We start from the raw sequence: 12,581 nt of genomic DNA on the forward strand, positions 1-12,581 counted from the left end.
CGATTTAGCGAGCATTTCTATGTAGAAATATTTAAGTCCACGTCTTGTTAATTCTTAACTGAAAAAAGTGACAACAGAGCCTCAAAGGCAAACATCGGACTACAAATCTGAAAGTCGACAGAAATGTAAAAGTTGTAGGAAATATTCTTCAGAAGCCAGTTTTTTTTATAGGTGATTGGATAAATGTTTTTTAATATATATTAAAATATTTAATATTAGAAACACTCGATAAATTAACTTTTATTTCCATAAAATCAACATCAGAAATATCAGACTAAATAGTAAACTACATTGAACAGTGGGGGAAAAATGCAGAGAAAATACAACAAATAGAATAAAATAAACCCCGACCATCTATGTGATTAGTCAGTACAGTCAAAGTGCAGGGTTTTATTTGAGCATCTCGTCTGTTCATTTCAGTCCGTGCTGCGTCTCTTTGTGTCTCCTCAGGTCCACCTTCCTCTGGAAGCCTTTCCCGCACAGGTCGCAGCCGAACGGTTTGAATCCCGTGTGTTTCCTGCTGTGCGTGATCAGATTGGAGCTCTGGCTGAAAGCTTTCCCGCAAACCTGACACTTGTGCGGCTTCTCACCTGGCACACAAATGAGAAACCGGACAGGTGGGAAAGTCGGTTTGGGTGGAATGAGGTGAGCTGCCGTGTGTTTGCGGTGTCTCACCTGTGTGGATGAAAGTGTGTTTCTTCATGTCTGACTTCTGGTGGAACCTCTTCCCGCAGTACTGGCACGGGTACGGCCTGGTGTCCGAGTGGATGAGCAGGTGCGTGGACAGCGTGGACGAGCGTTTGAAGCTTTTCCCGCAGATTTTGCAGCTGAAGCTCCTCTCCTTAAAAACAAGATTTAGAGCGGACTGTTTGGGGCCTCTGCTCTGCAGCTTCGGGCCCTGAGGCCTTCGTGTTTTCTCCTACCTGAGAGTGAACCGCTCGGTGCTGATCCAGGCTCACTGCGTGTCCGAAGGTTTTCCCGCAAACCCCGCACTCAAACGGCCGCGTCCCGCTGTGCGAACGCCGCACATGAACCTCCAGGCCGTGCGGTGTGGAAAACACCTTTTGGGAAATATAGATTAATGACACTTTTAATTCTAAATCCACCTCAAAACGGAAATACAGATGCGGATATAATATACAGTCACCAGTCGAAAGTTTGGACACACTTTCTCATTCAAATGAAAAGAAAACTTTTGACTGGTAGTGTGTAATATATAATAATGAGATTTAACATATTTATCTATCTTGATAGTCAGTAAAATAGGCAATCAGTAGGATCATCAGCATCCCTGCAATCTCGGGATTTTCCTCAAGCGAACCAGGGAGACGAACCTTGCAGCATTTAATGCACTTGTATGATCCGTTTGACTTGAAGTTTGAGCAGACGAAACCATTCTCAGACTTGATTTCCTGAGCCCGAGGTTTCTGCTTTATATCCAGATACAGCTCGTCTGCGTCCCCTATCCTGCGGAGGTGGCGGGCTTGGTAGAATCCGGCTCCGGGACCTCGCTGTGCGTAAAGAGACTCTGTGCCGCCGTCCTCTGGCCCGTAGAGGCTGACGGGTGAGTTGGGCTCCCTGTGGCCCTGGAGGCGGCGGAAGGGCTCCTGGACCAGGTGCCTCTGCTGGGAGCCGGAGAAGGCTGACCAGGAGTAAGGGAAGAGGGGGATGTTGAAGTGGGGACCGTCCTCTGTTGCTGGAACGGGACAGCATTTTTCTGAATCTGGGAATAAATGTGGATGTAGTTTGAGTGCTATGGTGCTATTAGTGCTAATGGCAGCTGTAAAGTTTGTTTGATGTAAATTTTACGTCATGACACGCTTGCTGCTCCAACTGGCCTTAAACCAACATATCTGCTGGGTCTTTAACAATCCACTGTCACTTCTAAAAACCAACATCTATCTGAGCAAACCTGGCGAGGACGAGGGAGACGGGGGCCGCCAGAAATCACAGTCTGAGGATCGGTCACACACGCTGTCCCCGCAGCTGAGCGGAGAGCTGGAGGACAGAGAGCCCGAGGACCGCAGCTGGGACCCGGGGGACAGTCTGTCAGCACCGGCGGGCTCATCCTCCTGCGGCTCCAAGTTGGACTCAAACTCCGCTTGAGAATTGGCCACTAACGGAGGAAAAGGAGAACGAGTTAACCGACTTGTTCTGACTGATTGAGATAAAAGTGTTGGTTGTTTTGTCTTTACTTTAACGTGATATCCCCACTGAAGCGCGATAAATCATCCCGGTGCGTAATTACGCACAAACCAACTTACCTGCCGTGTCCGCTCTGCTGTAGCCGTCGTCCTGGTAGCGGGGCTGGTGGTAGCTGTGGGCCCGTTTACTCTTCACCAGGAAAGACCTCGGCATGTTTTTCTTTTGTTTTTCCTCCCACTCTCCTGGAGTCAGAGCCACTCACGTCTGAAATCCTCAACTTCACTCTGTCCCCGACTGCTCTGACTTTATCTCTGGACAGATTGGGACACTATTGGTTGACAGGCAAAACGGCGTTTGGATTTTTTGGCACGCTATTACGCATGCGCGGTGACGCCGTGTCGTTTACCAGGTGTCGCGGTGCAGGTGGTCAAAAGCACGACCACCTTCCCCTCAAAGGGTCCCGGCAGATCTGGGACTGAAGAGCAGATATTGTGTGTCTTTAATGGCATACAGTGGCAGCTGTCAGTAGGACTCATCATTCACAGGAACTTAAAGCGTTCATGGGTTTAACATGAAGCAAAAGTTGAGTCGTTCAAGTCGCTCAAGTGACTCAAGTCAATATTATGACATGACGGTCTATCTTTGAACTAGAAAACCGTTTCTTGATGCTTATTTGTTATTTGGGATGTAAAGATCTTATGATCATTTTGACCACTGTTAGACTCGCTATGTAAACAAAGTATGATATTTAAATCAATTAAAACCGAGATTAGATTTGTGCGTTTGGACATTTAAAGCTGTGTGATTGACGCTCCAAGTCTAAAGTCAACGTGAAGTGAAAACACAGTCGAGAAGTGCCTGGGGCCCTCGATCCACGATAACCAAAAGTCGTTGTCAACTTTATAATTTGAATGAAAAGTGTGTGTTTGTGGATGTCCCGGGCAGACAGAGCGGACTGTGATGGATAATGACCTATTTGTTTGACGCTGGTAAAGTGATCCGGTTAATGAGACGCGCACGGCCGCTCTGCACACCAGCCTGCTGGTGGGGAGCCCAGGTATCCCTTTACAGAAACACTGCTTCAGTTTACCACCCTGACTTCAGCCTCACTGTCTCACAACATCAGACCCCCTTCCGGCTAAAACCCAGACCGGACTGTCCACTGAGGAGGAGGGAGAGAGACAGCAAAGATAGAAAATAAGAGGTTTCCAGTCGAAATCTGTCAGGCTCAAAATATAAATCATAGCAAAGATCTGGGCTCCGTTCAAGCTCGGACCAAAAGCACAGTGCAATCGATTTTTTTTTTTTTTTGTCCGATGTGGGAACTGAGTTTGTTTGATGCAGCTGCAGCAAGTTGGAGACCTGCAAGCAAAGCGCAGATAGGCGAGGCATGAAGCTGAAACACATGTCCCATACTCACACACAGCAGTGACACTGCAGGAAGTACGTCCCACCTCGGAGGACACACACTGTCCACAGTCAGCCTGCTAGTCAAAATATCAGTCACAAGCTGCAAACCACAAATCCTCGACTCATCTCTCTCATATGCGTGCGCACACCCAAACCCTCTCAGAAATTCATTTTTATGTTAGTCACACATGACAGTCAAACAAAAACACTGATTCATATTGTGATAAAAGAGTCCCCTCAATCTCAACACTAGCATCATATAAACACAAATTGGTTGAGTTGCTAGTTAGATCTGGTCTCCTTTCATTTCATTATCATTATACATCTTAATATAATGTCTTAACTTTCATTGTGTAGTCTTGCTTTCGTGTATTATATTGTTGGAGACTGGTGGAAAGAATAATCATCCAATTTGGCAACACTGGAACTTCTAGGCAGGTCTCCTCTTTCTGATGATCAGTGGTGACGTTTAGCACAGTAAGAGCAAAGACATCACATCAGAGTCTTCCCAAGAATTCCAGTCTGGGACTTCATATATCATTAAATATATCTCAGATTTTTACAACATGTGGTGATGCATTGGAGAAAGCTCCATAATCAACCATCTCTTCAGCTCTTGGTCACTCAGCGACACTTCGTCAAAGTCTTCATATAGTTCAATATGTCTCTTACTTGAAGTGGACATTAATAGAGAAGAATTGAAATAGAGCTGCTCACTGATACTGGCAGATTTCTGATAATGCTCTCAAGACCAACATTCAAACAGTGTTATACACTGACTCAGAACAGGAAACCAAATGCACAGACACTATCAGTGTGACCACAGCCTCCTCTCTTGTTTCTCTAACACCCCCCTCCCCCTGCACTCAAGCCCTCACCCCTCCACCTCTTCATCCGCATGCCTTGATTTTTTGTCAAAATCAAGGTGGTGGGGGTCTTGTGGTTTTTTTCTTTTGTTCCTGTCACAGCAGCAGTTGTCCACCTTGGTGGAGGTGCAGTTGGGTTAAATGGCTACTTGTGTTGAGGTAAATGTTGAGCCTCCCAGTATATAAAGAGGATGAGCAGACGCAGCTTTAAATCCACCTGAGGCCACAGTCTGATCACCGCATGCATGTGAATGTTGACAAGTGGAGCAGAGAGCGTGGCAGCTCAGCAACATTGTGTCTTGATTTGTGTCACACTGCACTTCATCACAATTCACTGCATAAAGAAAAGTGTGAATAGGAAAAGAGAAGATACATCCTGGTTAAAGAGCGAAGTCAGATCACTAACTCATTAAGTTGCAATGTCAAGCTAGTTTGCTAGCATAAACTAACATTAGCCTCCCGAGCTAATGGAAGGTTTAGAAACAAAAACCCACAGTGTTCCAAACCAAGCAAACACGTTTTACAAATAAATTCAATACTTTAATTTGTAACAAGGATACATATTATCATTTCTTTTAAAAGTTACATTGTTTCCCTTTGTATTAGACTGTTTACAAAGAAACTAAGTCAGATGTTGTTATTGCAGATAAGAATAATAATTAAAAAAAAAAAAGTCTCATTCAGTTAACTTTTCTACAGTCCTGGAGTTGCATTTAAACACATATTGTGGTATTCGGTTATAGTGATAATTGTAATGATTTTTGTTTCGATTATTCATATTTAGCCCTAATTCATCACAGCATATTGTGGCCAAACTGACTTCCCAGGTTTATGTCCCTGTTTTCTCCTCAGCACTCAATCTGAAGCACCCGCCCCTGCATCGCTCCGCTGTGGCATCACAATGAAAACCACATCATGCTATCTCATCCCCTCACAGGTTCCTCTGACTCCAGAACTCTAACCACGACTTAAACAACCCCCTCACTTTCCCCTTTAAACTATTTCCATCCTTTTCTCTCTGGCTGCAATGTGATTTTGGTCCTTTTCCTCAGGTTCAACCACATGGACCCCCACCCCCGCAGCCCCAATCTCATCAGGCTCTCAGCCTGCCCCAACTGCAGCCAACAGATAGGAACTGAGCGTGATCATGATGAATGATTTACTGGATGTTACTGACCACAAGACGGTTCTTCTTTCACACAGGAGGTCCACAAACGTTCTGTTGTTCTCACTCACTTTGCATTTAAAATCTCCCTGTCCTGCAGCAGTAGTGTGTGTGTGTTACCTCAAATGGATTTGATTTATGTCATTGATTTACTTGTTAGGATAATCTTTCTGATTGAACTTTTGCTGACTAATTGCTGTGGGGTCCTGAAACTTTAGCCCAGATTTCTTGCACAGACACACACACAACCCCCCCCCCCCACACACACACCAAAAACAAAACAAAACAAAAAAACCTGAAAGTGAGAGAAACTGAGGAAACACTGAAAACAAACTGTCACGTCACACAAAAGCAGATGTCTGGATTTATGCTATAAACACTCTACAAATCACCTCCCTCATCAATCCTGTGATCAGCAGCTCCAGCAGCCCATTTCTGGTTGTAAATCCCCCCTAAAAGTATCTCATGTGGGACATTGGTGGGTGGATGTGAAGAAACCTAACCAGGGCTTCCTGGTCATTGTGTCTCATTGTACACGTTTGGGGCTTAGACGGCTGTTTCAAAGGTCAAAGTTCAACAGACAGAGTCAAGCGTAAGTTTGCTTGCGGCTCGTGGGTATGTGTATGCTTTCATTTATTTCAGTGTTGTACGTGTTGAAAAATAACCTCTACCAGCCTCTATTCAGCTGAAATGCAACTTATTTTATATTCTACATTTTCTACCCCACATGATATATTTTTTTCTCTTTAGAAATCTTAAACAAGATTACTGAAATTCTCTCCGCCATGTCTGCACAACCTTTTCTTTTTTCTTTTTTTTTGATCCGAGGTGTGCCTCTTATTTCACACAGAAAACATTGCCCTGTCTGTTTCTGCATGGGGTGTAAAACATCAGTCACATGGTGTGTGAAGAAAAACAGGTTGTGACACAGAACCTTCATCTCTGCTGGCCCTGATATGCTTTATCTGGAGTTAAAAGTTAGTGGAACTCAATTTATGTTTAGCAGAACTGATTTGATTTTGTTAAGTACTCATTGTTTGCTATCCACTTGGCCCTTTTGTGCCACACAGGGAGAGGATGTGTAATTGTACTATAACTGAACTTCACTCCGTATTAATTCAACCCCGAAAAATGTGCATGGAGTTGAAAAAGTGTTGGCAAGTTAACCGTGTATGTGCTGTTATTACAGTCATTTATCTTTGGAATGAACAGTAAAGAGTTGTTTTGGAAGGTGTGAATTACTGATATGTTTTTATGCAAACGAAAATAAATGTGATCAGCAGTGAGAAGAGGCAGGAAAGACAAGAGCGTGTTACTCTCAACAGGGTTCATTCCTCTTATCTGTGGTGTGCTTGTGAATGCATTTGATGTGTGACTTTCTGCAAGTCCACTCTAACCTCAGTGTCATCCGTTTTCAATTTTATTTTGTGGCTTTTTAGGACAAAAAACACGAGTTGTCAGCGCACAGAACAACAAATAATAAATCCTCATTTTGATATTACAATAGCATGGTACGACAAAACATTTAGGACAAATGTTCAAGCAGTTTTACCCCTTTTTATGCCAACCACACCCTCCACTCCCAGTGCGAAGCCTTCTTAACTGCTGAAACTACCGAGGGATGACTGGATGGTTGCTTCTCCTTCTTCATTGTGAAATCAGTTCTACAGAAACTGACCTTGAGCAGCTCCTGACAGAGCTGTCCACAAGAGTGACTTTGACTTTTCTTATCTCACACTAAGATCATCTGAACACTGACAGTGGGAGATATCATCTATCTTACTTGAACAGAAATATAGAAGTTCCTTTTTTTCAGAAGTTGTTGACAGATCCAACATTGATTCTCACACTGACCTATTGCTTCATCATTTAATAATGTAGTTAAATAGTTATTTCCACTATAGCAGAGCCCAAATCAACCCGGAGTGTATAAATATTAACTATATATGTACAATTTCGTAGTGTGTATTTCAAATGCAATAAAACAATAACAACCAAACTGCAGGTATCTGAATGTCATTTTTGGTTGACTGAATTAAAATATTGGCGGTAAAATCATTCTTTTACCTAAAAGACCTGCGGAGAGCAGAAAATCAAGTTGCTTTGTTTTGATCTGTACCGCATTGCTCTTCTTGATAGGTAAAGATTTTATGTCTAGTTCCTGGAAAAGTCTCTAACTCTAATCTGCGCTCTCTCGTGTCTGATTTTGTTCCTACGAATGTCCATAAACTCTGACTCCTGAATGACACCAGGATGACATTCATTACTCAAATTAATCACAGCAGACTATTTTGGTTGGGTAAGCTGTAGCCTGGTGTCTGGGAATAGGAGGATCCATAGTGTAAGAGACATGTAATTTCTACAGATCATTTTACTCATCACAGCATTTGTAAGAGTGGCTGAATGTCACATCTGGTGGGATATGCCGCTAGTCATACCGATCTATGATGGCCATTTTCCAAGATGTGTGCATAGGGCCTACTTTGATTTGGTTAAAAATAGAATTGTGTAAGTGAAGACCAACCACACATACAAGCTTAATCACATTGTTGCAATTGTCTCACAATAGCACTCAGTAATTAATTCAAAAGGTGATGCAACTGACATCTACAGGGCCACACAAGCCTATCTGTTAACAACACGGAAAAAATAATGCAAAGGCCGATCCCAAAGCAGTTTGTAGCATCACTCAAAATAGTGCAAATTTCTGCTATTTAGTAAATGTTTATAAGCTGGAAATTGTAGCTTTATTAGCTGTTTATAAACTATATAAATATATCTTACAGTACGCTATACCATTTCAAACACATTTCAATGTTGTTTTGTGGAAAATAACAGGCATGACACTTTGCTTATCTTTTTATAGCCCTTTAATTAATCATCCTCCTCCCCAACACTCTTTAAAGTCTTATGAATCACTATCTATAGATGTTATCACTCATTAAAATGTGTAATAAGTTAGCAATGGTTTACCAAAACTCAAAAATGCATAATTACCAAATGGAAAAACACAGTTATACTATTACCAGATATTGTATTTAGTAATCTATTCGGATAGCAGAATGTTAACTCAACTTCAAATGTAATAAAACAGCTCTCACCATCGACAATTCACATTATCTACAATGACACGTTGTTGTCTAACTGAACTGAACTAGCTGAAAGGAGTGAGCTGTGAACTTATAATGTTAAACGAGGTACGAACGTGAGATCACACAGAGGACTGTGTTTAGGTGGGCTGCCGGCTCAGACAAAAACCTGTCAGTATCAGCTTGAGTCATTAAAATGCCATGACCCTTTCTCTAGTTTTAAAATCTGCTTGAATGAAAAATGATCTACCAGAACGTGATCATTTTTCTTTACACCAACACCAACGAAACAAACGCTCCGAAAACTGTTTGTTTTTAAGCCTCTTGTAATTTAATGTCATCGCTGTTCAATTACTCTCCCTGGTCATTGCTTTGGTTAGTTGTAAGATGATTTTTAAATGTGTTTGATGCAACAGGAATAGAGCAGAGGGTGTCCTTGGATCAGCCGGGCTGCCTCATTGAACCAAGATCAGACCAAAGGGCCTGTCTGCAGCGTTGGAGACCTGTAACATTAAATTATTCAACAACAACATCAGCAATACAGGCCTGTACATACATAAGCCTATTTCTCCTTGTATGTGCCATTGTGACACTATCGTAATGGTGGAAAAAGTTACATTAGCAATAAGAGTTGTTTTCAAATTTGGTCTGTTGTTATTTTTAATATTGGAAATGTATAAAGCTGGACAGGTGGCTGTCCATCATTTTGTTTGTGAATAATATCAGAGCATGTGTACGGGCCGCTGCTGCCCCCTGCCGGTGAAGTCCGCGGTCCTCCGGGGCAGCAGGGGGCGCCGTCCGCCGCCGAAGGGACGTCCCGTCCCGGATCGGCTGCTACGTCACGTCACGTCAGCTTCCGCAGCCGACAAGACATTTACTGCATCCCGGAGGAAGAGGAGCGATCTCCCTGCAAAATGGTACGTAAAATGAGCCGATACCCGCCCGGGGCAGAAGCAGTGGGTGCGGAGCGGTGTGTGCGCAGGGGGAGCCGGGTCTGCAGCCGGCCTGCGCTCGGATGATGGCGGATGTCTGGGTGATCCGGGGCCGGGGAGCTCCGCCGCTTCAGCGTGGCGTTTCCCGGCTGATGAAACATCAGCTGACCGCCAGCAATGGCCCGCACCCGGGGGGCCTTATATACTCGCGAAGCGTGATTGTGTGACAGCGTCGTGACCAAGTTGGTCGTGTTGTGGTGTTTGTTTTTATGTTTTCTGATCGCTCCCAGCTAACATGCTAACTCCTGCTTTCCCCTCAGGGCTTCGTCAAAGTGGTGAAGAACAAGGCCTACTTCAAGAGGTACGAGGTGAAATTCAGGAGGCGGAGAGGTAAGCGGAAACTTTCTGCTTCACCACGCAGTCCGATCTTCCACTGAGCTCTCTAAATCCCTGATTGTGATTCTTGTCAGAGGGGAAAACCGACTTCTTCGCTCGTAAGCGCCTGGTGGTGCAGGACAAGAACAAGTACAACACGCCAAAGTATCGTATGATCGTCAGGTTTTCCAACAGAGACATCTGCTGCCAGGTCAGAGACCGCACCTCTCCCTCAGTGCTGTGGGATCCCAGGCTGGGAATGACCCGTCTTACCCTCTGTCTGTCTGTCTGTCTGCTCCTGTCCAGATCGCCTATGCTAAAATTGAGGGCGACCAGATTGTGTGTGCTGCTTATTCCCACGAACTGCCCAAATACGGCATCACAGTAGGCCTCACTAACTATGCTGCAGCCTACTGCACCGGGCTGCTGCTGGCCCGCAGGGTGAGATTACACACACACACACACACACACACCAAATATGTAAAAGTCTGTCCAATCACCACAGTCCAAACAAAAGTCAATCCAAAGTCAAAACAAGTGTTGCTTATTTAAAGACATTATCCTCCTTATTTTCAGCTCCTGCATAAGTTTGGCATGGAGCAGGTGTACTCCGGCCAGGTGGAGGTGACAGGGGAGGAGTTCAACGTAGAGAGTGTGGATGGCCAGCCGAGTGCGTTCACCTGTTACCTGGACGCAGGCCTGGCCAGAACCACCACAGGGAACAAGGTGTTCGGTGCTCTGAAGGGAGCAGTCGATGGAGGGCTGGCCATTCCTCACAGGTCAGTGTGCTACGCTTTGCTGAAAATGTTTTCTCCAGCATGAGAAGTGAGTCACTGATCCATTCCTGCTTCTTGATGATGATACAAATCACGCTGAGCAAAATGTAGTTGGTCCTTCATTTGCATTAGCTGATGTTTACTGTCCCTTTCAAGACGGGGCTGAGAGAAGCAAGATGAATCGCACTGGGTTGAATTGTAATGTGCATAATTTTTCGTTGTTTAGCATTTAACAGTTGAAGTGTTTGGAAATGCTGTATTGTTTGCTATTGCTCATTATGATGTAAACTCTTGTCTTGATGTTTTTATTCTTAGTGTGAAACGCTTCCCTGGTTACGACACGGAGAGTAAAGAGTTCAATGCAGAGGTGCATCGGAAACACATCATGGGAATGAATGTGGCCGACTACATGTCTTATCTGATGGAGGAGGACGAGGAAGCCTACAAGAAACAGTTCTCTCGCTTCATCAAGAACGGCGTCACACCAGACACGGTTAGATATAAACTTGTCGAACATGAAGCTAGACAAAGTAGGAGACTCAAGTACAGAATCTGTTTCTATGGTTACACGTATGACATTAAATCTGGTAGTGTGTGTGTGTGTGTGTGTGTGTGTGAGTGAGAAAACAGCATAGCTAGTTATGTCTGACTATGTCGGACTTAGGAGTCTTTTTAAGTCATATCAGATGATATTTTGTTGCTGGTCTGGTTTTTACTCTGCAGCACAGCCTGTGCATTGTGGGTTATAAAGGGTTATCTGTGGAATTGTATGGTACAGTCAACCGAAACGGCACACATCCCTATGCTTAAATGAGTAGCATGTCTGTACGGTGGCTTTATCATAACTGCACATTTACACTGGCCATATCCACAAAGTAGGCAAAGAATGCACTTTACCTTTGACATAATTCACAACTGCCAATTCAGAGCCTATACTTAATCAGTCAGCTGCTGTATACTCTATTTCCATCTGGCCTGATGCTGCATGTGAGCTGTTTGGAAACTGCAACTATTACCATTGAGGGAAGTAGATGAATCACTGAAAGTCTCTCCACTTGTCTTATAATCAGTTTGGTTAGTCATGCTCTACTGTGTTTTCCGGTTCACAGCTTCTCGATGATGATACAAATCATGCTGAGCAAAATGTAGTTGGTCCTTCATTTGCATTAGCTGATGTTTACTGTCCTTTTCAAGACGGGGCTGAGAGAAGCAAGAGGAACTGTCAAATGTAGTGAAATAGCCACACCGTGTGCTTCGACATGTGAATGTCATTCTGTTCTCTTCAGGTAGAGGAAATGTACAAAAAAGCACACGCCGCCATCAGAGCGAATCCTGTACACGAACAGAAACCTAAGAAAGACGTCAAGAAGAAGAGGTGGGTTCATGCTCTCCATATCATTATTGCCTAGTTCCTTCTTCAAGCCAGTATTGGTGATGCACATTTTACATAAATGGGAATCCTTTTGGTTTCTGTGTAACATTATTTCTACCTGGGTGTGATAGACTACCCTTTTCTAACACCAACTATTAAAGTGTTGAATGATAATGAGGAGATCCCAGTGCTGAGAGGACAAGCATCACTCTGTAGGGATGAACTGAATGTTAATGAAGCAGTTATTGTGTCTCTTTCCGGGCAGGTGGAATCGCGCCAAGTTATCTCTGGCGCAGAGGAAGGATCGCGTCGCCCAGAAAAAGGCCAGCTTCTTACGAGCACAAGAACAAGAAGCAGGGGATGGTTAGGGACCTGCTGCAAAAACAACACATTTCACAGACAAATAAATTTATTTCAAACTCATGCTTGTGTCTGGTCCAAACAATACTGT

The 12,581-nt window shown here is 43.9% G+C and overlaps 2 protein-coding genes across 2 annotated transcripts; one reads left to right on the plus strand and one right to left on the minus strand.

Annotated features, from left to right (window-relative positions):
* Positions 1-220: 220 nt before the first annotated feature.
* On the minus strand, positions 221-3,587 carry gfi1aa (growth factor independent 1A transcription repressor a). Its single transcript, XM_029525205.1, has 8 exons — positions 3,566-3,587; positions 2,552-2,620; positions 2,265-2,456; positions 1,913-2,116; positions 1,335-1,723; positions 924-1,061; positions 676-841; positions 221-590 (listed from the first exon to the last, which is right to left on the minus strand). Exons 3-8 carry the CDS (start codon positions 2,356-2,358, stop codon positions 412-414), a joined length of 1,170 nt encoding a protein of 389 aa, XP_029381065.1. The 5' UTR covers positions 2,359-2,456; positions 2,552-2,620; positions 3,566-3,587; the 3' UTR covers positions 221-411.
* Positions 3,588-9,498: 5,911 nt separating this feature from the next.
* On the plus strand, positions 9,499-12,553 carry rpl5a (ribosomal protein L5a). The gene is made up of 8 exons (XM_029524880.1): positions 9,499-9,592; positions 9,928-9,997; positions 10,078-10,193; positions 10,289-10,423; positions 10,559-10,761; positions 11,074-11,251; positions 12,045-12,133; positions 12,396-12,553. The coding sequence occupies exons 1-8, from the start codon at positions 9,590-9,592 to the stop codon at positions 12,496-12,498; spliced, it is 897 nt and encodes a 298-aa protein (XP_029380740.1). The 5' UTR covers positions 9,499-9,589; the 3' UTR covers positions 12,499-12,553.
* The last annotated feature ends 28 nt before the right edge of the window (positions 12,554-12,581 follow it).

Source organism: Echeneis naucrates, chromosome 17, assembly GCF_900963305.1.
Source record: "Echeneis naucrates chromosome 17, fEcheNa1.1, whole genome shotgun sequence".
Classification (NCBI taxonomy): Eukaryota; Metazoa; Chordata; class Actinopteri; order Carangiformes; family Echeneidae; genus Echeneis; species Echeneis naucrates.

Bases quoted from the DNA above. Each gene is read 5' to 3' on its own strand.
- gfi1aa (XM_029525205.1), bottom strand. From the start codon at position 2,358: ATGCCGAGGTCTTTCCTGGTGAAGAGTAAACGGGCCCACAGCTACCAC. The intron at 2,117-2,264 runs GTAAGTTGGTTT...TTCCTCCGTTAG, and splicing joins CAGCAGAGCGGACACGGCAG to TGGCCAATTCTCAAGCGGAG. The intron at 1,724-1,912 runs GTTTGCTCAGAT...ATTTATTCCCAG, and splicing joins GTCTCCCTCGTCCTCGCCAG to ATTCAGAAAAATGCTGTCCC.
- rpl5a (XM_029524880.1), top strand. The intron at 11,252-12,044 runs GTTAGATATAAA...TGTTCTCTTCAG, and splicing joins ACGGCGTCACACCAGACACG to GTAGAGGAAATGTACAAAAA. The intron at 12,134-12,395 runs GTGGGTTCATGC...CTTTCCGGGCAG, and splicing joins AAAGACGTCAAGAAGAAGAG to GTGGAATCGCGCCAAGTTAT.